A 27,853-nucleotide genomic window follows, 5' to 3' on the forward strand; every position below is an offset into this window, starting at 1 on the left:
AGAGGTAAGCAACCAAAGCAAAGCTCTCAGTATAGAACATACTGCCAAGATGGCGAAAGAGCCATGTAGCCATAGGTACCAAGGTCAGAAGTGACCATGAGTTCAGGGTCAGAAAGAAAATGCAGATGGACCCGCCATGCCCTAAGTACCTACAGAGGCGTTTGCATGTTGGGTGGTAAGAGCCAAGGCCGTGAGCGGACCTATAGAAGTGTTTCTCTGGTTTTAGTGAGCATCAGAGCCAGGAAGGGCACCTACTGGGACTTCTGGGGTTTTTTGTACTGAAACAAAAGACTGATAGAGATGTGTGAGTAACACCAGAAGCAGAGGCTGATTGGTAAGAATTTCCTTCTAAGAGGAAGTGGGGCAAAACCAAGAGACAGGCTCCATGGCCCCTGGTCCTATGGGTTTGGTCCTCATAGGTCGTTGTTTATCTGGACTTTATCTAGTGTATGTCAACCTTAATGGGGAAGACCCTCCAGTCTTCCTGTCTGCCAACCACTTTTTCCATATGCTCATTTAAAATCACATGTAGTGTGTGTGCATGCATGTGTGTGTGTGTGTGTGTGTGTTGTGCATGAGTCCCTGCACATGCATGTGTGTGGAAGTCAGAACAAGTGGGGGGTCAGTTCTTTCCTACTATCAGGTAAGTCTGGAAACTGGAGTCTTTAGACTTGGCAGACACTTTGTGGCCATCCTATGACCTCACTGTCCCCTAATCCCCTTGCCATCATGAAGAAACAGGGGATGAGAAAGCTGGTTTCTGCAGGTGTGGCTGCACAAGGCCACTTGAGTCCCTTGAGCAAATAACATTCTCAACATGCTGTTGCGCAGTCTACAACCAGGAGAAACCTGAGAAGTTCCTACAGAAAACGTACCGAATGGGGACTGGGATGCGGGCCAAGGGCTCTCAGAGAGCACCCAGGGAGGGGAGCATGGGACAGAGGACAGAGTTGACAATATGCATCATCACCAAAGGCTTCATGCTCTGTTGCCTTCTTCACCATAGCTGTGAGCTAGGTGCCAACGTGGTCCCATTCTAGAGATGGCAGAACCGGAGGGCAAAGCTGAAATTGGAAAGCTAAGGCTGCATCATTAGTCAGGGGACAGACCTCAGCCTCTTGCAGAATCTGTGAGGCTGGAAGGTCAGCCCTAGACCCGGAAATAGAGAAGTCCAAGGGGTCTCAGAAGGGGTCTTTAGACCTACAGGTTGCTTACCAACCAGGCAGGTTTCACTCCAAACCAGAAGAGCATTTGGCTCGAGGACATTGCTTAGAAGATCTCTGTATCCAATAGCTGTCCGAGGCCAGCCGCTCAAAGGGGCAGACTCTGTCATCAGTGACTCCGCTTCCCAGATGTGCCCCCAGAGATGGTCACGAAAGGATTTACATAATCTCTACCATTTGGGAAAGCTGGGTGAGAATGGGGATTTGGCTCTTTACTGTTTTGCTAGCTTACTTTTTCTTTCTCTCTTAGTCACTAAACTAACCTATCACCTGTTTATCAAGCAAACTTCTGAACCAAAATCAGTTTTGCCCTGAAACAAACCTGCTTTTAGCATCATCAGGCTTGGAGTCACAAACAGGCAAACTGTAAGCCTTAGTTATAGCAGTGAAGTATTTTCAGAACATCCAATTCAAGTGCTGGGGAAAGCACAACACGCCTTTATTGCTCATCTTGGAAAGACCACAGCAGTGAAGCTTCAAAAACAACAACAACTCTCTCTGATTAGCATAATCTGTGCTTAATGAATATGTATATTGTCAATAGTCACCTAGAAGCTCTCCTTCTCTTGTACATTTCCTTCTCTCCTACCAAGAAAGGAAACATCCCTAAACCCCTGTTTGTAGCAAGCGTGAGCTCAGAGGAAGCGTCTGAAGGGAACTGAGCCAGGAAGAAATTAAGAAATTCTTACCACCCTCACCCTTTGTTCTACTTAATTATCCACATTTTTTCTGACAATGTCTTGCAACCAAGTGCACGGAAAGCAAATAGAGCCTGTTGCCTCCCTGCCGAGCCCGGTCTGTTTCTCTAATGTTCTTTTGACAGTTTCCGATACAGGGCTGACAAGACAGTCTCCCAGGGAACAAGCGCAGGCTGGGCAGCATATGCAACCCTGGCAAAGGGGGGCAGCCAAGAGACCTCACCAACCTACCCAGGACAGGATAAGGCAGGAAACAGGAAGGACCTGCTGACTATCCCCCTGTGGCAAATTACATCATTATGCCTGGCCTGGGGCATTGGACCTCAGCCTTATTTTTGTTTGTTTGTTTGTTTGCAAAAGATTCTGAAGATGAAAACACACACCTACACCCCTCCCCAAAGGCCTGAGAATGGGTGTCAGCTTCACCGATAGTGACTGACTCATACAGAGCCTACCAAACTCTCCAGGAACAGCTGTACCCCCACTTCACACTGTGTTAAAGTCTTTTACACACATTATACACCATACCCCTTACACTTCTGTCCAGCCCACTGCTAGCAAAAGGGCTGATAATACTTTAATTAAATGTACAATGCAGAAGAACCAGCCACCAAGGTAACAGCTTATAAAGTCTCTTCCTAGTGCAGCCTCAACGGTGGTTCTCAACCTGTGGGTCGCAACCGTTTTAGGGTCAACCTTTTTGCAAGGGTTGTCTGAGGCCATCCAAAAACATATTATCATTCATAACAGTGGCAACCTCAGTTATGAGATAGCAACACAATTAGTTTTTTGATTGTGTTGTGGGGGTTACCACACTATGAGGAACTGTATTAAAGGGTCACGGCAGTAAAAGGGTTGAAAAGAATAGATTATTCCGTACACTTCAAGACCGAAGCAGGCTGATCAGTAATTAAAGTACTCCCTACAGCCTGAAAAAAATGAGGGGTGTCAGGGGTGTCTGCTTGGAAGGAGTACTTTCGTAATTAGGGAAAGTTTCCTTGCGTGTAATTCCCTGACGTATGATTCACACTGGAAGGTTAGTGACAGCCACCCTGCGTGTCATTTCTACTGTGTGATCTCTGCCATGCAAGTAAAGGGTCATATAAATCCACGTTGCGCACATGAGGGTCATCCTGGCTAAAGTCAAGGCCTGTTCAAAGCGTGGGCTCACCTATCGGTCACCTGGCTCCAGGCTGCTGTTCTGTGGTGTTAGGTCACAGCGCTCTGCAGCCAACAGTTTGGGTAGTAACTACAGTTCCTCCCTGAACTGTGCTTGTGAAAATTCCCCAAAAGGGATGCGTTCCACCTCTGGGTCTCTTATTAATGGCCGTCCTTCCATGGTAAACTTTGCGCAGCAGCTGCAGTAGCAGGGTAGAGAAGCTACAATCTCATGGTGCTCACTGAATGAGGTCCTCCAGTGGCCTCGCACTGCCTTTAGAGACAGTCTCATACCACAGATCTTTCACCAGACTGACCCGGTGCATTTTCACCAGGTTAAGTCAGTACCCAGGCCCTGGCCCTGCAAGAGGAAATGCCAAGCTCTGGCCCCACCCTTGAAGAAGGTGGTGACCTTGGACAGGGGCTTGTGCCTTCCTTACCCTCCATTGTTCCCTCTGCACATTTGCAGCTACAGTTAAGTTGTTGTTGTGACTCATCTAACTCATGCACAGCACCCAGATCTTCCTCTTCACACTGCCCAGGATGTCCATCCATGATGCCGGGCGTAACCAGACCCTCCACTTAATCAAGAGCCAATGCCGTGTCTCCAGAGGACTTCCAACCTCTTAACTTAGTTTAAGTTATTCTTTATTTTTGATAATTTCACACAGGAGTACTACATTTACATAATATATATGCACATATATACATATAAATACACACACACACACACACACACACACACACACACACACATGACCTACTGAGTCCATTTAGTGTTGCTTATATGTGTATATTTAGGCGAGCATCTAGGGGGTTGCCTCTGGAGAACACTGATTCTTTTCTCTCCCAGCAGCCATTGCTTGTCTGCAGATCTTTCTCTAAGGGTGGGGCCTTGTGAAATTTCCCACATCCACATTGGCATGTCAACTGGTGTGGTCACCCTGTTTTCATTCTATTGGTCTGCTAAGGCTGCCACAGAAGCACGCCACTGACCAGGAGCACAGCCACCGACTCAGATTATATACAAAAACAACCTTCACATGGCGACCCTAGACAAAGGCATAACAGGCCTTCTTATAGGGAACCCCGGAACTCTCTAAAAGGATTAGGTAATCTAAAATTTCACCAGTGGATGTTAGGGGGTCACAGGTGGTCAGTGGCCTGCCTTCCTATGTCATGAATGTTCAACCATATGATGAAATAATGTGCAGTGGCCCATTCTGAGAATAGATATTTCCCCATTTTTGTGGTTATCCCTCAGTCTGTTCTTTGGGAGGGGTTTATAGTCTTGTTCTGTATTTTATGGTCTGTTCCTAGAGTCGGTGTCTTATGACCTGGATTCTGGAACTTATCGTCTGTTCCTAAAGCCTTACGTACCTTACAGCCTTTTTTGAAATCAGGCCTAGTCCTTAACTTGGAGACAAATGGGATTTATGTTGTTCTTTAAAGGCGAGTAGCATATAAACTCAAAAGTGTCATTAAGAAGAAGATTTCTGTTGTATGAGGGAGAGGCCAACCAGAGGCATCTGGAAGGGTCCGGGGCAGGGAGAGCAGGGCATTAATTAAACATGGTCAACAGGCTGTGCATGGTCATGGGGGTGGGAGGAGAGGACAAAAAAAAAAAAAAGCATCAGGAGTGGCAAGCAGAATAGAGCCCAGCCAAAACAGCAGGGTTATAAAGAGAAGGAGGCGGGGCGGAGCCCATGAGCTGGAATATTTAGAGAAGACCAAGGATGCAAACACAGGCTCTGCAATGGGTGCTTGTAAGGCTGAGGAACCCTGAGGAACGCATGCGCTTTGATGTGCTAAAGGCACCACAGATGGACATTTGTCTCTCCTACCAATTCTAAGGACATGGCTCCTTTGGATGAGGGGAACTGGCTTCACAAGTTCCTGAGGAATGCTGGCTTGTATTCAGAACTTGGGCCTGATAGAGCGGGAGCATGGTACAGACACTAGGCTCCGGGAGTAAATTAAACCGGAAGGGTTGTCACCCAAATCCTGTGAAGTAATCGAGTGCATTTTATCTGATTCCCCTAATTAGCCAGTGTTTGCAAAGCCTTTGGGAAGAGATCTGCACAAAGTTAAGTGCTAAGTAGTATTAATTAATATCAGTAATCTGGGTGTTGTGACACACAGCTGCAATCACAGCACTCAGGACAAGGATGCAGGAGAACTTCCAACTCCCACACCAGCCACACTACCTAGCAACACCCAGATTCAAAACTAATAGCAGTTGTGGGTTACGTCAGCAGGAACCTTTCATAAACAGCCGAGGCTTACCAGTGAAGGGCTTGGACTCAAACATACTTCAAAATGCCTTTCTAGAATTTTATAAAGTTCTGAATTCCCAAGAAATACAGAGTGGGCGGGGCTCTCCTACATCAGTGCTCTCCCATAGCAAACAGCAATGAAGAAGATGCCCACAGACTTGCCTCCAGGCCAATCTAATGGAGGCATGTTCTCCATTAAGGTGGTCTCTTCCCAGAAGACCCAATTTGTGTCAAGATGGCCAACACAGATAACCAACATGTTGAGTGAACAGTCACTGAAGATGTTCATTCTCAACCGACAACTCTTAGAAGGAGCTTCATGTGACTGTCCTGACCCCACGAGCAACACTGCTGGGGGAACCTCAGTCTTCTCAGAGGGTGAGCAATCCTCTTAAGCTCCAAATGTATCAAATTACAACCCTCATTTAACCTATTCTGGAGTTGCTTTCCCGGAAGCTTCAGCACCCTTATACTTTAAGGCCATCCAAAATATCTCGTGTGCTGACGCATCAAGCAGACTTTTAAGTTCACTACTAAGGCTCAGATCACCATTGCTAAGGTGCTTGTATTCAAAAACACCATGTGACGTCTTCCAGAGATGTATGACACCACCCTGTGTATTTCCACTGTTAGCCATATCCCCCACCCTGGCCTTGAATGTCAGCAGAATTCCTCACCACACAATCCTCCAAAGCACAGAAAACCTTTTCTGATTTGTTTGAAAGCCAAAGTCAAAACAGCTTATGAGTGGCATGCCTATGGCCGCTCTTAAAAAGCTTAGATCTAATTTTACGTTCTTTGAGTTAGTTTTTTTTTTTTTTTTTTGGTTTGTTTGTTTGTTTGTTTTACAAATGAGAATATTAATCAAATCTTTCCAGAGCCAAGTAAGAAGTAGGCAGGAGTTGAGGCAACTGAATGTTTCCTTTGACCCAATTATGGTCCTCAACTCCTTACAGTCATGCTCTGACCTACATTAACACCAAGCAAATTACTTTGTTACTGAAGTTGTAGACTCAGAGCCTAGGTCCTGGCAGCCCTAATGAACTGGATTCATCCATAGGTATGGTGGCTTGGATGAGAAATGTCCCTCCTAGGCTCATGTATTTGAGCATTTGATTCCCAGCTGGCAGTACTATGTGGGACAGTTATAGAACTTGTAGGGGGTGGAGCCTTGTTGGAGGAAGTCCATCAATAGGCTCTGAGATGTTAGAGCCTGGCTGTGCTTCCTCTCAGGTGATTCCATCAGCTTCCTGTCTGTGAGTGAAAGCATGTTCAACCAGTTTCCTGTTCCTTCTGCCATGCTTCTCCTGCCTGATGCCAGACCTCCCACCGTGATGGACTCTGCCCTCTGGAACCAAAAGCCAAAGATAACCCTCTCATTCTTGGGTTGCTTTTGTCAGGATATCGTATCACAGCAACAGAAAACTCAGGAACACAATGGACAAGCATAGAGACAAACTAATGGCTATGCCAGAGAAGCAGAGTTATTCAGTATGGCAATGCCAAGACGAAAAACAAAAGGGTTGAGTGAGTCCTTCTTCCGAGCCCATCTTCAGGGTCCTCACATGAGATTTGGGTTTAGACAGAGGGCTATTTAAAGATATTTATAGCTAAGCCAAAGGCCTATTTTAAAGATATGTATAGCTAAGAAGCCTCATCAATGTGTGGTCCCAACGTCATCTGGCCCTCAGTCTCTCCTGCGAGGTGGTCAGACACGTCCTGAGAACTGTGTGAAATATCTTTCTGGTAGACACACTCTCCCTAGAGCAGACACCAGAGTTCCAAACTTGTCCTTCTCCCAGCAAGAGATTCCTGGAGAAAATCAAATTCTTTGAGCAGTTGAAATTTACAGATGGAGACACACCAGTCTCCTCAGAAGCCCTTCCTATACACCCCTGACCTGCTGAGACTGATTACCAAGAAAGAAAATGGCCAGCACCCAGTAGTAGAATAAGCCAGGCTCTGAGATGATTGTGAGACACGGGACAAGCTTCCGGGGGTCACATAGGGACTGGAAGGGGACTCAGAAGGGAGAACACATGTTATAAACACAAAGGACAGTCTCTTTCCGGTTCAATGTCAAGTGTCTCTCTCCAAGTCACGGTTTGTTCCCACAGTTCTTATCTTCTTCCTCTTGTTTCTCCTGCAGACGTTCATGCGCGAGACAAGACTGCTGTGGCTCCCACTGGGCCTTTCTTAGAAGAACTGCTCTATGAGTTCCAGGATCATCCGCTAAGGATCCCATAGTCCTTTTCTAACCGCAAACCTTCACTGCAACCCTACTATTAAAGATGAGTGGCTTTCTGGCCTCAATGGACCCCCGGCGGGTACAGTGGGGGGCTGCCTGGTACGCAGTGCACTCTCGGATCCTGCGCACCAAGCCGGTGGAGTCCATGCTGGAGGGCACTGGGGCCACCTCAGCGCATGGTACCAAGCTAGCCCAGGTGCTCACCACTGTAGACCTTATCTCTCTTGGAGTCGGCAGCTGTGTGGGCACCGGCATGTATGTGGTGTCCGGCCTGGTGGCCAAGGAGATGGCAGGACCTGGGGTCATCGTTTCGTTCATCATCGCTGCTGTTGCGTCAATATTATCAGGTACGCGTCCAGGGAAGGGGTCCCACAGCGAGGTTATTCCGCGCCCTGGTTGCCGCTCACCCCACTCTTACAGAGTATTTATTACTACTTTTATTTATTTTAAGTGTTGTGGGGGCGTATGCCACAGTCCGTGTGTGGAGGCGAAAGGACAATCTATGTGGGTCAGTTCTGTCCTGACACCGTGGGTCTGGGGAACCCATGCTGACAGTATGATTGGCAAACCTCTAAGCCATCTCCCTAGCCCCTTTTAGAATAGTTAGTAATGAGCTAGACCTGGGGGCAGTGGGACGGCTCGTCTGCTTTTTTGGTCTCCAGTGCTAGGTAGAGCGGAGACTAGGTTTTGGCCTGATTGTAAAGGTTCCATTTTCTGTGGGGTTTTTTTGTTTGTTTGTTTGTTTGTTTGTTTGTTTGTTTTTGTTTTTTTGTTTTTTCAGTACAAGCAACTATTCTGGTGCCCACTTTTCTGATCTCCCAGCTTCTCACTCCATCCTGTTCTAGTGCCTCTGTTTCCGTTTTAATGTTCCCTTCCCTTGGAAGACGGGTTGGGTCTCCTGGGGGAGAGACATAACACACGGCTAGTGTAGAATAATAGTAAAGGCTGTGCAGAGTATCAAGACAAGCAAGTCAACTGCTCTGATGGGACTGGGGTTTGATGAGCCTCAAGCTGGCAATGGGAATCGAGGGGAAGGAAGCCAAGATTGGAAATTTAGTGACGTTATAGTGATAACACAGGGCCTGCCTCCACAGACTCAGTGAACCTGTCACCTACAGGAGCCCAAAAGCCACTACTCTCCCCGACCCAGGATCAAACAACTCTTTCAAAAGCAGAATCCTGGGACCTACATGTTGGTGATTTGTGATTTGTGGGAAGACTCTCCAGTTGTCTTTCTTCCTTTCCTTCTTTTTAGTATCTTCCCAGAGTTAGGCCAACAGACAACAAGAAAGAAAGAAAGAAAGAAAGAAAGAAAGAAAGAAAGAAAGAAAGAAAGAAAGAAAGAAAGAAAGAAAGAAAGAAAGAAAGAAAGAAAGAAAGAAAGAAAATAAGAAAAGAAAGAAGGGAAGAAGGAAGGGAAGAAAGAAAGAGATAGAAAGAAGGAAGGAAAGAAAGAAAGAAAGAGAAAGAGGGAGGGAGGAAGAGAGAGAGGAAGGGAGGGAGGAAGAGAGAGAAGGAAGGGAGGGAGGGAGACAGAAAGAAAGAACAAAAGGAAGGAAGGAAGAAATGAAGGAAGGAAGGAAGAGGGGGAAGGGAGAGAGAAAGAAAGGACAAAAGAAAGAAGAGGAAGAAAGAAAGAAAGAAAGGAAGGAAGGAAGGAAGGAAGGAAGGAAAGCAAGGAAGGAAGGGAGGGGAGGGAGGGAGAAGAAGGAGGGAAGGAAAAGGATGGTTCCTTCTGTGACTTGTGCCCAGCATCACAAGAAAAGCCCTATAGTACCATCCTTCCCTATTAGATATTAATATTTAGCCTCCACCCATAAAGGAGCAAGATAAACTACAAACTCACAAGTATACTGGCTCTTATCTGACACTTTTCACTTAGTAAGAAAAGCTCCACTGGGACCAATCTCACCATGAGCTCTTCATATTCCCCTGTCCTGGAATCATTCTTTCTTCTGCATGAAAATAATAAACTGGGTTCATGCAGACTAAAGGACTTCTGTTCCTTTAAACTGAAATGAACTTCTCAGGTGAATGACTTACCTGGCTACTTGAAACTAGTACGGTGACTGCAATTCTTCCCAGGTTTTATTGACAGTCATTACTCGCCACAGACTCAAGAGTTCTGAAATAATTATCACGGTAGAGCTGACTAGAGATGGCAGAAGAGAACAGCACCTTGCTAGGGGGATATCCTGCTGTATGATGTAATAGAATACCTTAACCAGAAGCAACCCAAGGTAGAAGCAGGTTTATCTCAGTTCTCAGTCCTGTGGGTTAAGTCACAATGACAGATGCCTGCAACAGCTGGCCACAGGCAGGAGCAGGAAGAAATGAAGCATTGGGATCCACTTGCCTGCTTGGTAGCGCTCTGCCATGTTAGTCTTCTCTAATGTTCAACAGCTCAGGAGCCTCCACCAAGGAGATGCTGTACACCCACAGTGGGCTGGGTCTTTCCACATCAAATAACTTAATGAAGATGATCCCCATGGACACACCCACAAACTCACCCAACCTCTCATTAAGACTCTTCCCGGGTGACACGGGGACATAGAACAGCCTTCCAGTTAACGAGCACTACAGTTTTCCCCAGACCCCGTTCTAGTTGGTTACAGTCCCCGGGACTCAGGTGACTGCACATACAAATCATTCTTCACATGAAAGCCGTTGCATCCTGGCCTCAGTGATCACGGAACTATAGAATATCTACTCCTTCATTGCTGAGATGGGGAGCACAGAATTCACCCAGCTGGTATTGTGGTGGAGCCAGTCTGCACCAGTGTCTGCAGCCCTGGTAGGCTACATCTTCTTCCAACATTACAACCAGTGACATCAAATTGTACACCTGAAGTCAGATGTGGTGGGACTTGAGCTTCTGCTGCTGTTTGCCACAGGGTTAGTTGTTAAACATTCCCCAGCCTAGTCCTGGCTCGGCTCCGTCACAGCTGCCATTCAGCAGCTTGTCCTCACCGCTGCACCAGGCTCCAGAAGAAAAACGCCTGTCTCTCTCCTCATCTCTCCAGATGGTCCCATCCATAGCATCTCTCCTCGCTCAATGACTGACTCATCCTTCTGCTGAGACCAGCCACAATCCTTCAGAGCCTCAGCCAGAGCCAAAACCAAAATAGCTTGTGCCGATATTATGAGACTTACAGTGGGTCTCTCCAGTCAGGTCAGGCACTGCTGTGCATTTGGGGCACAAATGTCCCCTCCTTCCTATCTCATTCCCCTCCCCGTCTCATCCCCAGGTCACTTAGAGTTTAACCAACCTTTCCCTGCTTCTCCGTACCACGACAGTCCAGTTCCTTTCCATCCCTGCCCTTGTTAAAATTTGTCTCTCCTCCTCTCTTGGCTGTAATTAAAAGTCTACTCAGCACCAGGAAGCCCAGTCTCTACTTTATGTGTTTATCTCCAGTAATAGTTACTGATGGGTGATAAGAAGGAGTACAGAGGATGTTGGAATAACAGAATTCAGCTTATCCCAAGCAAAGCGGAAGAAGGAGATGAAGTGCGCTGATTCAGGGAAAGCAAATTGCGCATGCGCAGAAATGCCAGGGGTTCACTGGTTACAAAAATTCACAGCCACGCCCACTGTTTTGTATGCTAACGGACATTAGTGATGATAAGTAAATACGGAAAAGTGGTGAGATCAGTGGAAACTGCAGATTTCAGTGAAGTCAGGGAAATACTGGAATAAAAATACAGAGTTCGGGTAAAGGCAGGAAGTGACGTCAGAGAGAGAGAGACGTGTGAAATCCGAGGTTATAGAACCAGTAAGGCTGAGTTTAGTCGTGGAACCTGGTTAAACTATTAAGTATCTGGGAGACTTGAAGCAAGCACTGTAACTTCTCTACGCCTTAGTTTCCCTATTGTGAAAATAAAAATATCTTATCTGTTGATGTGAGATCTAAATGAGCTCTCTACCGAGTACTGGTACAAAGCCTAGCACACAGCACTGAATAAGCTGTTCCTGCTGTCACACATAGTGTTTCTATTATTCTATTTTCATTGTTTTAACTAAATGCCAGAATCTAGCTAATGTATAAAGAAAAAGAAATGGTTGGTTAGTTTACAGTTTTGGGGTGTCATGGGCACAGCACTGTTTGACTGTAGCACTTCTTGGTCAAGGCCAGTGTAGGCTACATGAAGCCATGTCTAAATTCTTTTTCTGCATATTCTAGATGCAAATATTTCATTAAATGTGCAATTTTGTTTCATTGAAACAGAGTCTTATATAGGCCTTGACAGGTCTGGAACTCATGATGCAACTAGGCTGGCCTTGAACTCACAGAGCGGTACCTGCCTTTGCATTCCCAAAGTATTCGGATTAAAACCACAGTCACACCTGACTTTACATATAAAGCTTTGTAAATGTTTTCTCCTAGTTTGTGGCTCTTCCTTTAATTTCTGTCTTTTTATATTTTAAAATACTGATGTCCAAACTATATGTCCTGAAATTCTAATTCAGCTGGGACTGGGTGGGGTGCCCTGGGGCTGGTACTTCCTTAAGATCCCCTAAGAGCATCTAACACACAGCTAGACTGGGAACCGCTGTGCAATAGGAGGCAGGACTTACCTGCCACATCTATGGCCCATATGGAACAGAAGCTTGCTAACAGGAGTCTCTCATACAGCAGGCAGACTCTCCTCTAGGGAAACATTTTGGCCATGTAGCTCCATTTTCCATGCTGCACAACCCTTTGTGAAACATGAAACAGACGAGACTCTGAAGATACTTTCTCTCCAACTGAACAAGACCCACAGGTCCACTAACTTCCCCAGATCTTTTCCCAGCTCCACTCTGACGTGGTTGCTTCCCTCTGGCCTATCCCAGGTGGTGGACCATTTATCAGAGGAAACAGCTTGTGCCCAACCTCTCCTTTTTTGTCCAGCGGCCTTATCTGCTCTTTGATAGCTCCACAAGCCCTGTGTCCTGCCAAGCCTGCCAAGCCCCTTTAATAGGATGTTTTGATAAAAAGCATGAGGTTTTTTTTTCACCTGGTTCTTACCTACATCTCTGTGAAGAGTGAGTGAACGCAGGGTGGCTTGTGCATTTTCTCTAATTTACTTGGATGCAGATGAAACAAAGCCGAGTTAATGTGCTCACAACGTCTGGCCACTCAAAGTCCCAAGAGACACTCATGAGTCCAAGAAGGGGAAGAGCATCTGTCGTGGCGGGTTTTCCTCTAGGTTTATGTATAGTTTCCTTTTTAGTATAATTAAAACTGAACTCGTGGGACTGGGGAGACAGCTCGGGCGGTCAATCCCTAACACTTGCCAAGTTGAGGTTAGATGTCACTCTGCAGGTGTGGAAAAGTTCAATGACACAAGCAGATACATGTTTTAGTCACACTGTGGAGACACAATGAGGGTAGAGAATCAGATGTGCTATAATGGTTAGACATATGAGAGACTACAGAGTCCCGAACTCTGACAGTGAAAGTCAAAATGAAGCTTAAATGCAGAGGGTTTGGATGGGTAAAGGACCACGAGCAAGAGGAGGACACACTCCTTCTGCCCATGAAAAGACATGTCATGGACGAGTGTTTTGAGATAACATGAGAATGGTCCATTTGATAGCAGAAAGTGAGGGTCAAGATTAAAAACCAGCATGGAGGACCACACAGAACCCCTGTGTGTGCTGAGCTCATGTGTGGACACAGCATCCTTGTCCCCTCACCCACCCACTCTGGAGGCCAGCTTCGGTCAGAGCCACAGTCAGAACCCCCTGCCAGTCCCACGGCTCTTTGGTACAAGAAGCAGAACTGAGACTGGAAACAGTAAGACCCAAAGCTCTTTCTTCTCAGGAGGCCACCTTTGAATTCTGAAAGCCAGATACCTTCTCACTGGAAACGGATTGACTACTTGATGCCGGATCTCTGATTTTTTTTTAAGATAATTAAAAATCCATCTCAGGCCATCAGGATGGCTTAGTAGGTAGACACCTGCCACCTCTGAGCTTGATGACCTGAGGTTTATCCTTGGGATCCACGTGGTAGAAAGAGAAAGCCAACTCCTACAAGTTGTCCTCTGACATCTGTTCAGGCACCATGGCACACTCATGTGCCAAAAGAGACAGACAGAGAGACAGACGGATGTTGACTTAAAGCCCAAGATACCAATTATATTTTTCTTAGCATGTTAGCATATGGCCAGGCATTAGGCCTGGGCAGGCATGTCTGACCTGTAGCACATAAGCCACGTGTGCTGAGTGTAATAATGAATGTGTTCCAGCACAAGACACGAACATGAGGGGGTTTTGCAATTTTTTTGTAACTCAGTGATACAGTCCTTAAGCATGAATTTTACATGGCGACATTGTGACCCAATGTCAAAGGCTGGACACACCTACACAATGCCGTGTAGTATGTGCCTCCCCTCAGCCTTACGAGTTTCAGCACCTCCACCTGTCCTCAGGTGCACCTGTCCTGATGGAACTCCTGGAGGGAGAGGACACGAGGGAACACGACGAGCCCTAACTGAGTGTCGGTCTCTCCAACCTTGCTGACCTGCTCCCGGAGCCATTCTTTCCGGGGTTCTGATATGGTCTCCCAGAACTACAGGCTGCTGTGTCATGGCCAACGAAAGATGTAAGGAGTCAAAATAGAGAGAGACATGGCTGCCTATATATATACAGATTCTGATGAGTTCTAACTTCATTTTTTTTGGGGGGGGGGCACAACAAACCATTTAGCTCCTCCAGGGAAAAATAGACTAGGGGTGAACCCGGAGGACTGGTGCTTGGTGACCCCATTTCTGTTTCTCTTAACCATACGAGGATGGGGGAAGTATGCTTTTAAGCAAGTGGTAAGGCAATGTGTGAGCAAATGCATACCTACCCTCAGAGCTGGGGCTGACCAGCTCCCCACAATAGTCTCCAAATACACAGCTGGGATCTTAATAAGGCAGCAGCCAGCCCAGTACATGTGGGTCTCTGAAGGCGGAAGCCTGCTAAGACCCCTGATGAATGTCAGCCTTCTTTCTTACTGCTATGTCTATTGGACAAATGTGCAGCAGATGCAATGCAACCTCCTACCAGGTATATTAGTGGCTCCAGTTTATGGTCACCATAGTAATTAAACTCTTGAAGACTTTTAATATGATATGCCTGGTGTCAGCTATGTGACGATTACCGAGAGAGAGAGAGAGAGAGAGAGAGAGAGAGAGAGAGAGAGAGAGAGAGAGAGAGAACAACAGCAAAACTTCACAGTGCTGAGATGGATCATATATATGTAAAGGCACGGGTTCTCAAGCCTGGTGACCTGAGTCCCACCCCTGCTGGGAGTACAGAATCAGTTCCCACAGACTGACCTCTGACCTCCTATCACCTGTTGGCAGCAAAAAGGAAGGTGCTTGAAGTTCAAGGCACTCTGCTGTAGAGGCTGGATTGACAGCCTTGGAGGAAGATTGCTAGGTGCTGGTTCAGAGAAGATATGTGCATCTCAATAGAAATTTGCACATTTCTCGGATGCCTTATAGCAAAACCCAGTTTCCTCCTGGAAACCTTGGGCTCCTTTTACATCTTCCACAGACTGTGGAAGAGTGGACAGTCCAGGGGCAGACAGACACTGACTCTGCATCCAGCCTGGTGAGATCTGCCACCGAACATAGAAAGGAAAACTCTGAGTCAAAGCCTGTCTGACATCTATGCAGAAAAGCAAGAGATTGTCTGTGAAGCAATTCTGAACACTGCCAAAGCCAACCAGGTCTAGGTTGGCCTCACAACCCATGTATATCAGCAAGTTCAGTAATTGTCTTCTGCGAGACTAAGGGAAAATAAAGTGGGTCCCACGCAAGGTGTTAGGCGAGCACACAGATCAGCAAGGCACGGCACCGCCAAAATGACCATGGGAAAGCCAATGATTAAGAGTGAATGCCGAGCCCTGGCCCTCACCTCGGTGGCCTGAACTTTGTATCCTGTGTCTAGCCGGCTGACCACAGCAGCTCAGAGGCTTTGATGGTGCCAGTCTATCAGCTTCAAACACTGCCCCACTCCTTTTGCCCAGGGATGGGAGTTAAGGGGCCACAACCACCCAAGGGAATCAGAGAGCTTCCAGCAAATTCCATTTGCATGATGCAGGAAGTGAGAACATCAAAAGGAAAGAAAAAAGACCAGTGGGCAGAGCGTTAAATGGCTACTCATGGGTGGAGATGAATTAAGGAAGCAACAGAGAGAAAGGAACAGATGCACGGCAGTGGGTGGGAAGGAAGGAAGGATTTCACACTAGCAAGCAGGACACGGGCACGTGCAAGCCATAAAGACTGACGGAAGGCTGCCTTCGGCAGGGGGATGGCGGTTTCTGGGTTCTGGTGGAAGCAAACACACCACAGGGTTAACGATGGCATTCATATGGAGAAGAAGAGAAAGTGGCAAGAAACTGAATGGGCCCTCTGTCTGCCTTCCTCCTGGTCATAGGCTTGACTGTGCTGTACAAAAAAAAATGTGGTTGTACCATGGGTTGCTGGTGCTGTGTGATATGCCACACTACTGGCCATTTCCACAGATCTAGAGGAATGGTCCCATTCAAAGTAACTAAACATAAACATGATCCATAATTTAAGAGAGAGAGAGAGAGAGGGAGAAAGAGAGAGAGAGAGAGCACACTCCTTCAGAGGACACACGGAGTATTAAAGTCAAATAGAAAGCCGTTGCAGCAACCAGTGACCGCATGCAGAATTTGCTTAAATCATGCAGCCCCGAGGCTAATGGTTCTTGGCTTTTTAGCCCAAAAACCATATCTTGAGTTGGCACACTTTAGTTAGCAAGAACAGTTAGCAAAAAACAGGAGTACAGAATGCAGAAAAGGTTAGTACAATTAAGGACTTTCCCTGTTGCATCCTGGGACTGTCGACTTGATCTGTCTTTGTTCCTGTTTGACAGACATTGTCCAGGAGCCTGTTACATTTATATGCACACATAGAAAATCTGTCTTTAGATTCTATTTACTCTTTCTATTTTAGAAGACACTCACTGAAAAAATATTGACTGTATTCATATATCTTGAGATATTGACTTTAAGTGACCCAGCATGTAATTTTATATTTTAATCTGTATATGTGTGAATGTGTGTATAGGTATCTGTGTGGGTTCAAGTGTACATTTGTGTATATACATAGAGGTCAAAGGGCAACCTCCAGTAGCATTTCTCAAGCCTTCACACACACATACACACACACAAACACACACACACACACACACACACACACACACACATTAGATAGGGTCTCCACCTGGTCTGAAACTCACCAAACAGGTGAGGCTGGCTGACCAGTGAGTCCCACCCCCATTACTGGGACCATAACTATTTTTAAGCTATTGTATTGAGTTCTTATGCCTCTACCTACCTTCTGACCTTTATTCCACCCTAATCCCTTCCAACCCCCCAACACTAGGTTGGAGGAAAGAAGGTTAAAGGGAAAGCGAGTGTAGACCTCTATAAGTTACTTCTTACTGATTGGGGGCTTTGGTGCCATTGCTGTTGAATTTAGCTGAGGCTATCTAATCAAAAAACAATCTATCAGTTCCTGTAGGTAAGACTTTTGAAGAGAAGAACCCTGACCTATGTCTGTCGCTTGTGCCAGAAACCCTGTGGCCACTATCCACAAGGACTCCATCCTTCAAAGTACACAAATGGGCATGTGTCGGCGCTTGCAGTCGAAACCACAATAAATAAAAGGGTACTTATACTTCCTAGAGCTCCAAGGAGAAGAGAAAGGAACGTAGGCCTAGGGAGATGGCTCAGCAGCTGGCATTGCTTACCTGTTCTTGCAGAAGATCCTGGTTTGGTTCCCAGCACCTGCATCAGACGGCTCACAGCCTGTATCTCCAGTTCCAGGGACTCTGGGGCCTCCTTCTGGACTCCATGAGTTCATGCACATGTGCACATCAACTCATTCAGGCACACACATAAACGAGTCGTTTTATCGACAGGGAAGAGAGAAAGCATTGGGTAAGGGAAGCAGTCGTGGTAGATGGAAGTAAGATCTGTAACAAACCCCCACACCCACATCATTCTCCCACAAGACCCATAAACGGAGGGTCCCTGACCCATGCAGCCCCTCGCTGCATGCTGTCGCAATGTGAAGGAAGTTGGAAACTCAACAAGATCCAAGTTGAGACGTGACTGTGCACTGCTCTCCTTAGACACCTGTTGAGAAGGTTCCTCCCTGATGCTGGTGGTCTCACCTGCTCGTCACAAGCACTGAAGTCCAAGAGGAGGACCCACTGCCCAGAGGCAGTGGCGGGCAAACCCACAAGGTCAGCCGTGAGTTCAAGGTCATCCTGGTCAACATAGTGAGTCCCAGAACAGCCAGAGCTACATAGACACACTATGTGGTGTCTTAAAGGGGAAGGGAGATGGGGGGAGAGGAGAGAGAGGGAACCCTCTGCTCCTCAAGAGGGAGTGTTGAAAGTACTTGGGGAGAGAATAGGAAGCTGTCACCACCTCAGTTCCCGCTCTCTGTCCTTTCTGCCAAAGGTCTTTGCAGCCCAATTACCAGAGTCACCTTGAGAAAGAGAGACCGTTCTCACAAATGATTAGCAAAAAGAGGGAGATAATTTCTTGTGGAAGGCATGGAGTAGAACAAACGGTATCTATTAAAGACACAAACCCCAGGAAGAAAAGTGTCCAGCTTCTGTTTCAGAAGCGCACTGAGCAGACAGTTGAATGATTCCCAATCGTCCTGACAGTGCTGAGTCCCTGAAACCATTAGCCAGCAACGCTTGTGTGTGTGTCTTAACCTTCCCCTGATGCAAATGCTCCTGCACCAACACCCCAAGAGGTGCTGCTGGCCAAAACATCCCCTCACCTGTAAATAGAAGCTATAGAGTCATGAAGGGTTCCCTGCCTTATACCAGGGACCATATATGTGTCCATCCAAGACCAAAAGCAACCTATACAATAGGCACCATTGCCATTCTTCAGGTGGACAACTGAGGCCCAGAAAGGACCAACTGGGGTCAAATAATTGGCCCAGGGAACAGCTAAACCTCACAGCATTAGACACAGCCATTCCGCCATTAGATACAACCAGCTAGGCCCCGCATATGCCATGATGACTGACCATAGCACAAGCAAACCACAAAAAAAAAAAAAAAAAAACTTGAACTCATCATAAGGTGGAAACTATACCTCTGGTGATCTCGGAAATATTCTCACAGATGGCGATTCCAAGGAAAAAGAGTAAGCGTGTAGGCTATCCCTGCATTTACTGAACAAATTATCCCACTTAACAGCATTTAGGAGTCAGCTCTCTGTAGGATAGCCTATTTCCTTCTCATTTAAATGTCTGTATATTGGAGCTGTAGTTTGGGCGTGTGGGGGGCTCTCCTTTCCCTACCCAACTTTAACTAGAGTCCTGTGGGGTTCAGTAACTGATGGTGTCAGGCTTTTCCTGATCAATGGCGCTGGCTGTCCCTGAACACAGGCCGTTACTGTCCGTCTGGGCCCTGCTGTGGCCAAGAAATCGTAAGTCTCTGCTGTGACACAGAGAGGGTGACGTACTCCCAGACAAATTGCTTCTCTTCCAGACACATTTGTAAAAACCCTGGGTTTCTGTGACAGGCAGCCGGCAAGCAAGGTTGCTCAGGTTAGAGCTGATGATGGGGAGGTGGGAGGGAGGTCCAGCCCACACATCCCACCCTAAAAAGAAAACCCGAAACTTTTCGGGCTAGCTAAGCGTCTCGGGAGGAAGGCATAAGGGCAAATTTATGTGGATTAGCTGCATGTAACCTGAGGCTAGAAAAGTCCAGGAACCTGCTCCTCAGGGGACACAGCTGGGATGGAGACACTTGGGCATCTGGAATTCAATTGTCACAGTGAAAACAGATGTCCGGTAATTTCTCATCATATCTCAGACCTAATTACATTTCAGAAGGACTAACCACCTGGTCATATATGCGAGATAGCTCAGCCCACTAAAAACTTGGGAGAGAAACAGACGTTTTATGAAAGCAAGAAAGCAGGTGGCGTCGATCTCAGCAAAATGCCGTTTTTGGAGAAAACATTTTCAAAGCCAAGCCTGGGGCTCAGTAGCACACCACACTAGGGTGATCCAGTGTGGTCCTTCCCGAGGCTGAGGATTCGTAGATAATTAACACTAAGCCAGAACGGGATGGAGAGGAGAGGAACCACTAACTCATCTGACAGCCAATCCCAACCCCCAAGAGCAGCCCAACAGAGCCTCAGACTGAAGAGCTAGAAAAATATTTCATTAAACATTTCCACTCATGGGCCAGCAAGATGGCTCTTTGAGTAAAGGCTTTTACTACTGAGCCCAACAATCTGAGTTCAGTCCTGCAGTACCAAATAGAGGAAGATGGGAACTGACTTCTGAAAGTTGTGCTCGGGCCTACAAATACACACACACACATACACACACACACACACACACACACACACACACACACACACGCGCGCGCGCGCACGCGCGTTTAAGGCCATTTCAAAAATCCTATTCTAATTTCAAGCAAAAATTTGTTTAAAAAATTTTTGTAAATTGTTCACCAACTCAGAGGCAACTTGTAAAATTAAACATTCTATCATTCTATGGAATGGATGTTCTTGGTTGGATATTTTATTGCTCTACAATACAAATAATCTTCAACAATTTCGGAGGTAGTATATTAAATTTTTTTGGCTTTTCCAGACAAGGCTTTTCTGTGTAGCCCTGGCTGTCCCTGGCTGTCCCTGGCTGTCCTGAACTTACTCTGTTGATCAGGCTAGCCTCAAACTCAGAGATCCACCTGTCTCTGCTTCCCAAGCTCTGGGATTAAAGGCAGGAGCCACTACCACCCAGCATGTATTTTGATTTTCTAAGTGTCAATCAGTGCTAAAAACATTGTCTCATGCCAATATGCAGTATGTTTAAGGAAATTTTGGAAATGCTATCCTAATTTCAAGTGAAGTTTTATTTAACTTTTTTTTTTTACAAACTGGCCATCAACTCAGAAACAATTTGGAAAACCATACATTCTAACACATCATAATTCAAAGTTATATTAATTTGATATTTAGATGCTAAGGAATGACAGCAGGGAGATATTTTAATTTTTTTCTCTGTCATTAAACTATTGTTTCTGTAAAGAGAGAAAATTTTATGTACAAGTAAATGTGGCATCATAGTTCATAACTGTCTTAGGGTTTTCGGTGTTGTAATAAAACACCATGACCATAAGCAGTTTGGGGAGGTAAGTGTTTACTTCAGCTTGTGGTTTCATATCTGCCTATCATTGAAGAAAATCAGGGCAGGAACTAAAGCAGGGCAGGACTGTGGAGACAGGGTTGGGTAGAGAGGCCATGGAAGAGTGCTGCTTACCAACTTGCTCCCAGCATTTGCTTGGCCTGATTTCTTAAACAATCCAGGATTGGCAGCCTAGGAATGACACCACCCACAATGGACTGAGCTCTCCCTTATTCATTATCAGTCAGAAAAAATGCACCATAGTCTTTCCTACAGGCCAATCTAGTGGGGTCACTTTCTCAACTGAGGTCCCTTGTTTCCAAATGACTATAGTTTGTGGTGAGTTAACATAAAGTTAGCTAGCACAATGGCAAATAGTGGCCTTGAGTCCAAGTGTTCGAGATCACAATAGTTGGCTTTGTGTGGCATTTCCATGTGTTTATATGTACAATGCACATGTTGTGTGTTCAGAACCAAGGCTAAAATGAAGTCAGACCGTGCAACACACGTGAGCATAGCCAGAAACACTCTGGTTCCAATGCACCTTTGATTTAGAATTAATTTGAAATCACTGAACATGTAGAAAACTTTTATGTTTGTCAATTTTCTCATTCCATTATGTAGCCTGCCTAGTCATCTTTAACTGTCACATTGACACAACCTAGAGTCAATGGAAAAGGCATGTCATTGGGGGGAGGGTTGTCTTTACAGTCAATTGATGTAGGAAGGCCCAGTCCACTATGGGGAGCATCATTCCCTAGGCAAATAGTCATTGGCTGCATATGAAACCATGAATGAACCAGCAAGCAGCATTCCTACTTGGTTTCTTCTTCAAGTTCCTGCCCTCATTTCTCTCAATGATAGACTGTAACCTGTAAGATGAAATAAACCCATTTCTCTCCTAAGTTGTTTTTAGCCATGGTGTTTTATCTCAGAAACAGATAGAATGCAATTCTGTATAGGGCTATGGTACAGTTTAAGGAGCTGTGAAACAGAGTATAAAGGTCCACCAAAGGAGGGGATTGCATTTCTCTTGTTCACCTTTTATCTCAACTCTAGCATAGATAGGCAGAGATGTTACTTTCCAAGTGACTTGGGTAAATTAAATGAGTGAATTGGAAAGCTATCAAGATTAATTATTAAAATTTGGTCATTTTATCATCAGCTTTATCATCAAGTGAACATGTAACTTCATTTCTGTATTCAATTACATCCTCTCAAACCCAACGACCTTGATGAGCAATTGACATCAGGAATATTCTTTATAGGTTCCTGTGATTAAAATCTGGTGGTGCTATTTGAAAGGTTGTGGAACCATTGAGAAAGAAGGCATTGCTGGTGGACAGAGGTGGTGGGCCACTGGAGACAGACAGGCCTTTGGATGTTGTAGCAGAACATGCTGCCTCCGAAGCTCTCTGCTTCCTGGTCCTCTGAGATGAGAAAAAGCTGTGCCTCAAGCTCCCATCAGCACAGATAGAGCTGCCTCATCCACCATGAAGACCAGGCTTAGCCCTCCAAAGCACCAAAGGTGCATCTCATAAATACTCAGCAACATGCAACCAGCCCTGCATTAAACTTCTTCCCAAGTTAAGCAGACATTTCAGGGTCAGGAAATCTGTGTTACTTGCAGGTTACTTGCACCTATGAGAGTATTTGTGCACCTAACAGTTTTCTTTAATGGGATGTAGAAAGAAATTAAGTTTTTGTTTCTTACTTTCTTATTTTTGATGATTTTAGTCATATATATAATATATAAATGCCATAATGATCTCCCAATCCCCTCTTTTTATTTCTCCACATTGATTGACTTCCTTTCTCTCATCTAGTTCCCTTTTGTTTCCATGCTGTGTGTGCGTGTGCATGTGCATGTGAGTGTGCATATGAGTGTGTGTGTTCGTGTCCCTGACTTTAATTAGGATTGTCATATGAGCGTGGAGAGGGAACTATTGAATGAAGTATAGACAATCTATTGGTGGCTACACCACTGAAGAAAAGCATTCTGCCCCTCCAGAATCCATTAACTCCCAATAGTTTCCAGGGAGGTGTGAGGACTCATTAGCCCCCCCATCATCTGTGATGGTGTTGACAGGCCCATCTTGTGCAGAAGCCATAGGTTCAAGGCTATCTACTGGAGCATCAGCAACCAATAGAGATCACACCCGTTAAAAAAAAAAAAAAAACTGGTTTCTTCTCCCTCTCTTCCAGTAGCCATAAAGTGAAAATGGCTCTCACTTAGGGTTGGTGCCTCATAACCGTCCTGGTGGTGGTGGAATGGTTGGTCTTGTGCAGAGCTTGTGGATGTAATGGCCCTGTCCTGTCCTTATTCTGGCTCTTACATTCTTCAATGATATTCTCTGAGCCTTGTTCAACTGGGGGCTGTATGCTAATTTCCTTCATTAATAACTATGTCTTCATCTGTGCACTTTTGTCTCTTCCTTAGCTACAGTGCAGCATCTCCACAGCTAGCTTAAGTATCACTCTCAACGGAAGAGCATCTTCTGTAATGTGTAAAACTAAAAGGAAGATGTCAGTGTGCAGTCTACCCACTGTCATCAGTGGGATCAGCCTGGGGTAGCCTGCACTCGGGGCTTCCCACCTAAAGAACATAATAGACATGTGCAGCAACTGAGCATTTTTCTAAACAAAGTTCACTTCTCATTAGTTCAAGAGAATTTGTTCCCATTGCCTTCCCAAGTACAGTGGTCAAAAAGGGTCTAAAAGCCAGACAGCATAATGCGTACCTATAATCCCAGCACTTGGGAGGAGGAGGGCAATGGGATTATCATTAGAGGATAGCCTGCTCTACATAGAGTCAAAGGCCAGCCAGAACTACTAGTCTGGTTAGCTTTTATTGTCAATGCTATCCAGCTGAGAGTCACCTGGGAAGAGAGGGTTGAGAGATTGTCCAGTCCAGACTGTCCTGCAGGGATTTCATGGTTGTTATAAAGACGGCAGCTCACTGTGGGTAGCGCCAACTGAGCAAGTGTTCTTCATGTTTCCTGCCCTAACGTTCCTGCCTCGAGTCCTTTCCTGGCCTCTCATCAACATAGAATGTGACCTGGGTCAGCCTTCCTTCTGGTCAGAGTGTTCCATCCCAGTAACAGAAACCAGTGTCGAATTGCTGCACCATGGAACTCCTCCCTCGAAAGGTCCAAAGAAACAGGCGACCAAACTATGTTTCTTAGGAGGCAAGAATGGCTTGGGATTGTGTCACATACACACTGGCCACTCAACAATATTTTAGTCACCGATAGCCACTCGAATGACTTTAGTCCTGTAAGACCTTTATGGAGCTGAAATGTTGCTGCTGATTAAGCCATGGAACTGCTGTAATCCTGCTATGCCTACTGCACAAAACATACAGCTGTGTACAGGATATAATATGGGATAAGGATAATAAATGCCTCCATTCCTGGCTTTTGGTTCATGGTGCACTCTTTTTATCAGTATATTAAGGTTTACTCTCACTTATAAAAACAAAAGTTTGCAGTGAGTCAGCATGCCGCATCACACGGGCAATGCATATAGTAACATTCACTGTGTCTCTCTGCCTTCTAGCATTTTCTCCTGTACTTCATTTATTCATCATGGCCCTCAGAGTAATAAGCTGTATAATACATATTTATTTACTTATATGAATCTGCATGGCATTATATTGGTTTATAGCCTAGGTATATAGCAAGCTATTCCAACTAGGTTTGTACAAGCACACCTCGGTACTCTCATAGCAAGGAAATTGCCCAATAACACATTTTATAGACCATGTCCCCATCATTTGGTAATGCGTGGCTATACATAAATTTCTGAGTATTGGTACTTATAGGGCAGAAATTCGTAATATCTTATATTCTTTAAGATATAAAAACATTCTTAAAAGTGTCAGGCACCAAGAAGTTAGCTAATCTCCAGAAGCCCCCCCCCCCACCTGTTTTCTTTGTCCCTTTGCAGGTGTGTGCTATGCAGAGTTCGGAGTTCGAGTCCCCAAGACCACAGGATCTGCCTACACCTACAGCTACGTCACTGTTGGGGAGTTCGTGGCATTTTTCATTGGCTGGAACTTGATCCTGGAGTACCTGATTGGCACTGCAGCTGGAGCCAGTGCTCTGAGCAGTATGTTCGACTCCCTGGCAAACCACACCATCAGCCGCTGGATGGTGGACACCGTGGGAACTCTCAACGGCCTGGGTGAGATCGCACGCTCCCTTCCCCCTAACATGCAAATCATGAGCCAGAGGAATCAATTCCCCTTTAAGAACACAGCTTGGAGGCTGTCGCTTGCCACCAGATTTTCATCCTGATGCCTGGCACATCCTTCCATAGTCACAGGATTCATACCGATAGTTGCTTATGTGGTCAATTTGAAACATGGAGTTCGAGTTAGAGAGAGAGAGAGAGAGAGAGAGAGAGAGAGAGACAGAGACAGAGACAGAGACAGAGAGACAGAGAGAGAGAAAGAGACAGAGACAGACAGACAGAGAGACAGAGAGAGAGAAAGAGACAGAGACAGACAGACAGAGAGAGAGAGAGAGAAAATAAATTCAATTTTCTTTCAAATCATTTGACTTCAGTGCACTTACCTTACAAACTACTTAACAAAAATGCTGATCAGGGCTGAAGAGATGGCTCAGTGGTTAAGAACACTTGCTGTTTTTCCAGAGGTCCTGAGTTTAGTTCCCAGTATCCATTTTAGGTGGCTCACAGCCTCCCATAACTCAGTTTCAGGGTATCCAAGGGCTATGTTCTCTACCTGAAGTCATGAGCACAGACTTACTAACAGGCACACAGAAGAGAGAGAGAGAGATAGAGGGGGGAGGGAGAGACAGAGACACGGAGAGACACAGAGAGAATTACAAATAACAAAAATAAATCTTTCCTTTAAACTGCTGCTCACCCCAATGCCACAGTAACAAGCATAAAGATCATGGCTGCATTCGGAATTCATAGCATTTTAATCCTGAAATGACCCAGAATCAGCCATTCATCTCACTCCCTCTTGCAGATGAGACAATGTGCCCAAGGTTTCTCGGTGGGCTGCCAGCAAACTTGCAGCTGGAATCCAGGTTCCCTGGCTGCTGAGGCAATGCCTCTTCCTCTCTGTAGAGGGCAGGAGTCCCCTGGGCAATGGATGGCCTGGAGCCACCAGGACCTGTGCATCAGCAGGACCTGTGTGTGCCCCAGGCATTTTCCCTCAGCAACCTCACGCAGCAAATGAGGAGCCACCAATATGGCTCTCAAATACCCACATCTTAAAACACTCGAATAAAGAAAAGAGTGTGAGACTGGGATGGAAACCATACAGATTACTAAGCTTAACATACTGAAGAGTTTTCGACTATGTTAGCCCTCTCTATGTGCTTCAAATGTCCCAAGATGCTCCTGACTGTCCATGTGTGTGCCATGCCTCCACGGATACACTGTGACCGTTACACGTCCTGGATTTCCATCTATGGCACCAAATCACCTTATCTGTGTCCCAAACATCCTCATGGAGCCCAACAGTCACATGTTGTGTGTACAGAAAAAGAAAGGCAGATAGACAACTAACCACCACTCTAAGGGGTATAACAACCCAGATGCAAAGGGGTAAACTGAGTCCACAGAGCACCTTCTCTTTAGACAATATTAACCGTGTCTTCCTCCTCTAGGGAAAGGGGAAGAATCGTACCCAGACCTTCTGGCTCTGGTGATTGCAGTCATTGTGACCATCATTGTAGCTCTGGGGGTGAAGAACTCTGTGGGCTTCAACAACGTCCTCAATGTGCTGAACCTGGCAGTGTGGGTGTTCATCATGATTGCAGGCCTCTTCTTCATCAATGGCAAACACTGGGCTGAAGGCCAGTTCCTGCCCCACGGCTGGTCAGGGGTGAGTTTACTCTGAGAGGCTGAGAGAGCCTTCTATACCGGGAATAGTTTAAGACACTTTTTGAAGAAAACATGCTTTTTTAATTGGCATGCTCTGAAGAAGTATCTCAATTTCCTAGCCGTTTCTCTGAGATCTCAGTCCACACAGGTAAGGGTGACAGCTTTGAAGGGGTGCTCTCTCAGCCTGCCTACCTCCATGAAAAGTGTTGCATGCCCTGCCTCATCACAATAATCTTGGGTGGGAAATCCTCACAAGTGGGACTAACGGATGAAAACACCTGCACCCAAAGAGATGCAGTGACTTCCTGTTGAGCGCAGCGTGAGGCAGAATCAGAACCCCAAGCCAGAAAAGTACTGGACCGGAAGACTGTAGAACAACTCAGTTCTGCTAAGAGAGACAGCCATGCACCAAAAGAGAAAAATCAGTAGAGAAAGCCAGAAGACAGCATGTGTAGGAAAGGCTACGTTTGTCTCAGGGGGACATCATTTATAATCAGACTCCAACATCCAACCCGGGGAAGTCAGTCCCACTGGGGTCTGAGAGCAGCAGGGTAGGCTCAGAGTGACATCTCTAAGTCCTAAGAGGCACAGAGTCTAGCTAGTGTAGTCAGGGTAAGGCAAGAGGGTGAACTGGACAGAAAGGACACCTTAGATCACCTCCCTAGGGCCTGCTGATGATAAATCTGTAAGTCAGGGGTGGCAAGTTCTTTATATTAAAAAGTGGTTCTAAGTCTCTCCTCACTTTGTCCTACATTGGAACTGAAAAAAAATTATCTTGTGCATTTATTGGTAAAAATCATCAAACTTGGTTTGACGGTGGAACATAAATTAGAAATTTTCCCGTTGGAAGGATCTGAGACGTTCCCAGATCCATCCCTTCAATTCACATGTGAATGACTATCCGGAGGTCCAGAGAGAGGTTGGCCTGGTCCTTTGGTAAAGTGCAGGACTCTTCAATTTGCTTTTGTTAGCTTCGCTTAGACTGGTTTTCCTCCAAGATGTCCAGGGATCAGAACTCACTCTTGGAGAACACCCAAAATAACTTCTGTTTATTCTGAGCTATGTCATGCTACTCGGGGCAGAGAAATAAGCAAGTCACTTAAGCTGACACCGAGTATGCCGCTCTTCTGTAGGCGATCCATGGAGCCTCTCAAGGAGGACAAAGACGCACTGTTGAATCCCGAGTCTGCACTGTCTTAGGATACA

At 45.9% G+C, this 27,853-nt stretch overlaps 1 protein-coding gene across 1 annotated transcript in view; it reads left to right on the plus strand.

The window, feature by feature from the left end:
- Window positions 1-7,646: 7,646 nt before the first annotated feature.
- The window catches only part of SLC7A14 (solute carrier family 7 member 14), a gene marked incomplete at both ends in the record, with an annotated part of 46,710 nt that continues 26,503 nt past the window's right edge, over window positions 7,647-27,853 (plus strand). The window contains 3 exons of the mRNA XM_080929200.1: window positions 7,647-7,950; window positions 24,734-24,970; window positions 26,431-26,648. Of these exons, the coding sequence (XP_080785326.1) occupies window positions 7,647-7,950; window positions 24,734-24,970; window positions 26,431-26,648 (759 nt within the window). The remainder of the gene's footprint in view (window positions 7,951-24,733; window positions 24,971-26,430; window positions 26,649-27,853) is intronic.

This window comes from Micromys minutus (assembly GCF_963924665.1).
Source record: "Micromys minutus genome assembly, chromosome: 15".
NCBI lineage: Eukaryota > Metazoa > Chordata > Mammalia > Rodentia > Muridae > Micromys > Micromys minutus.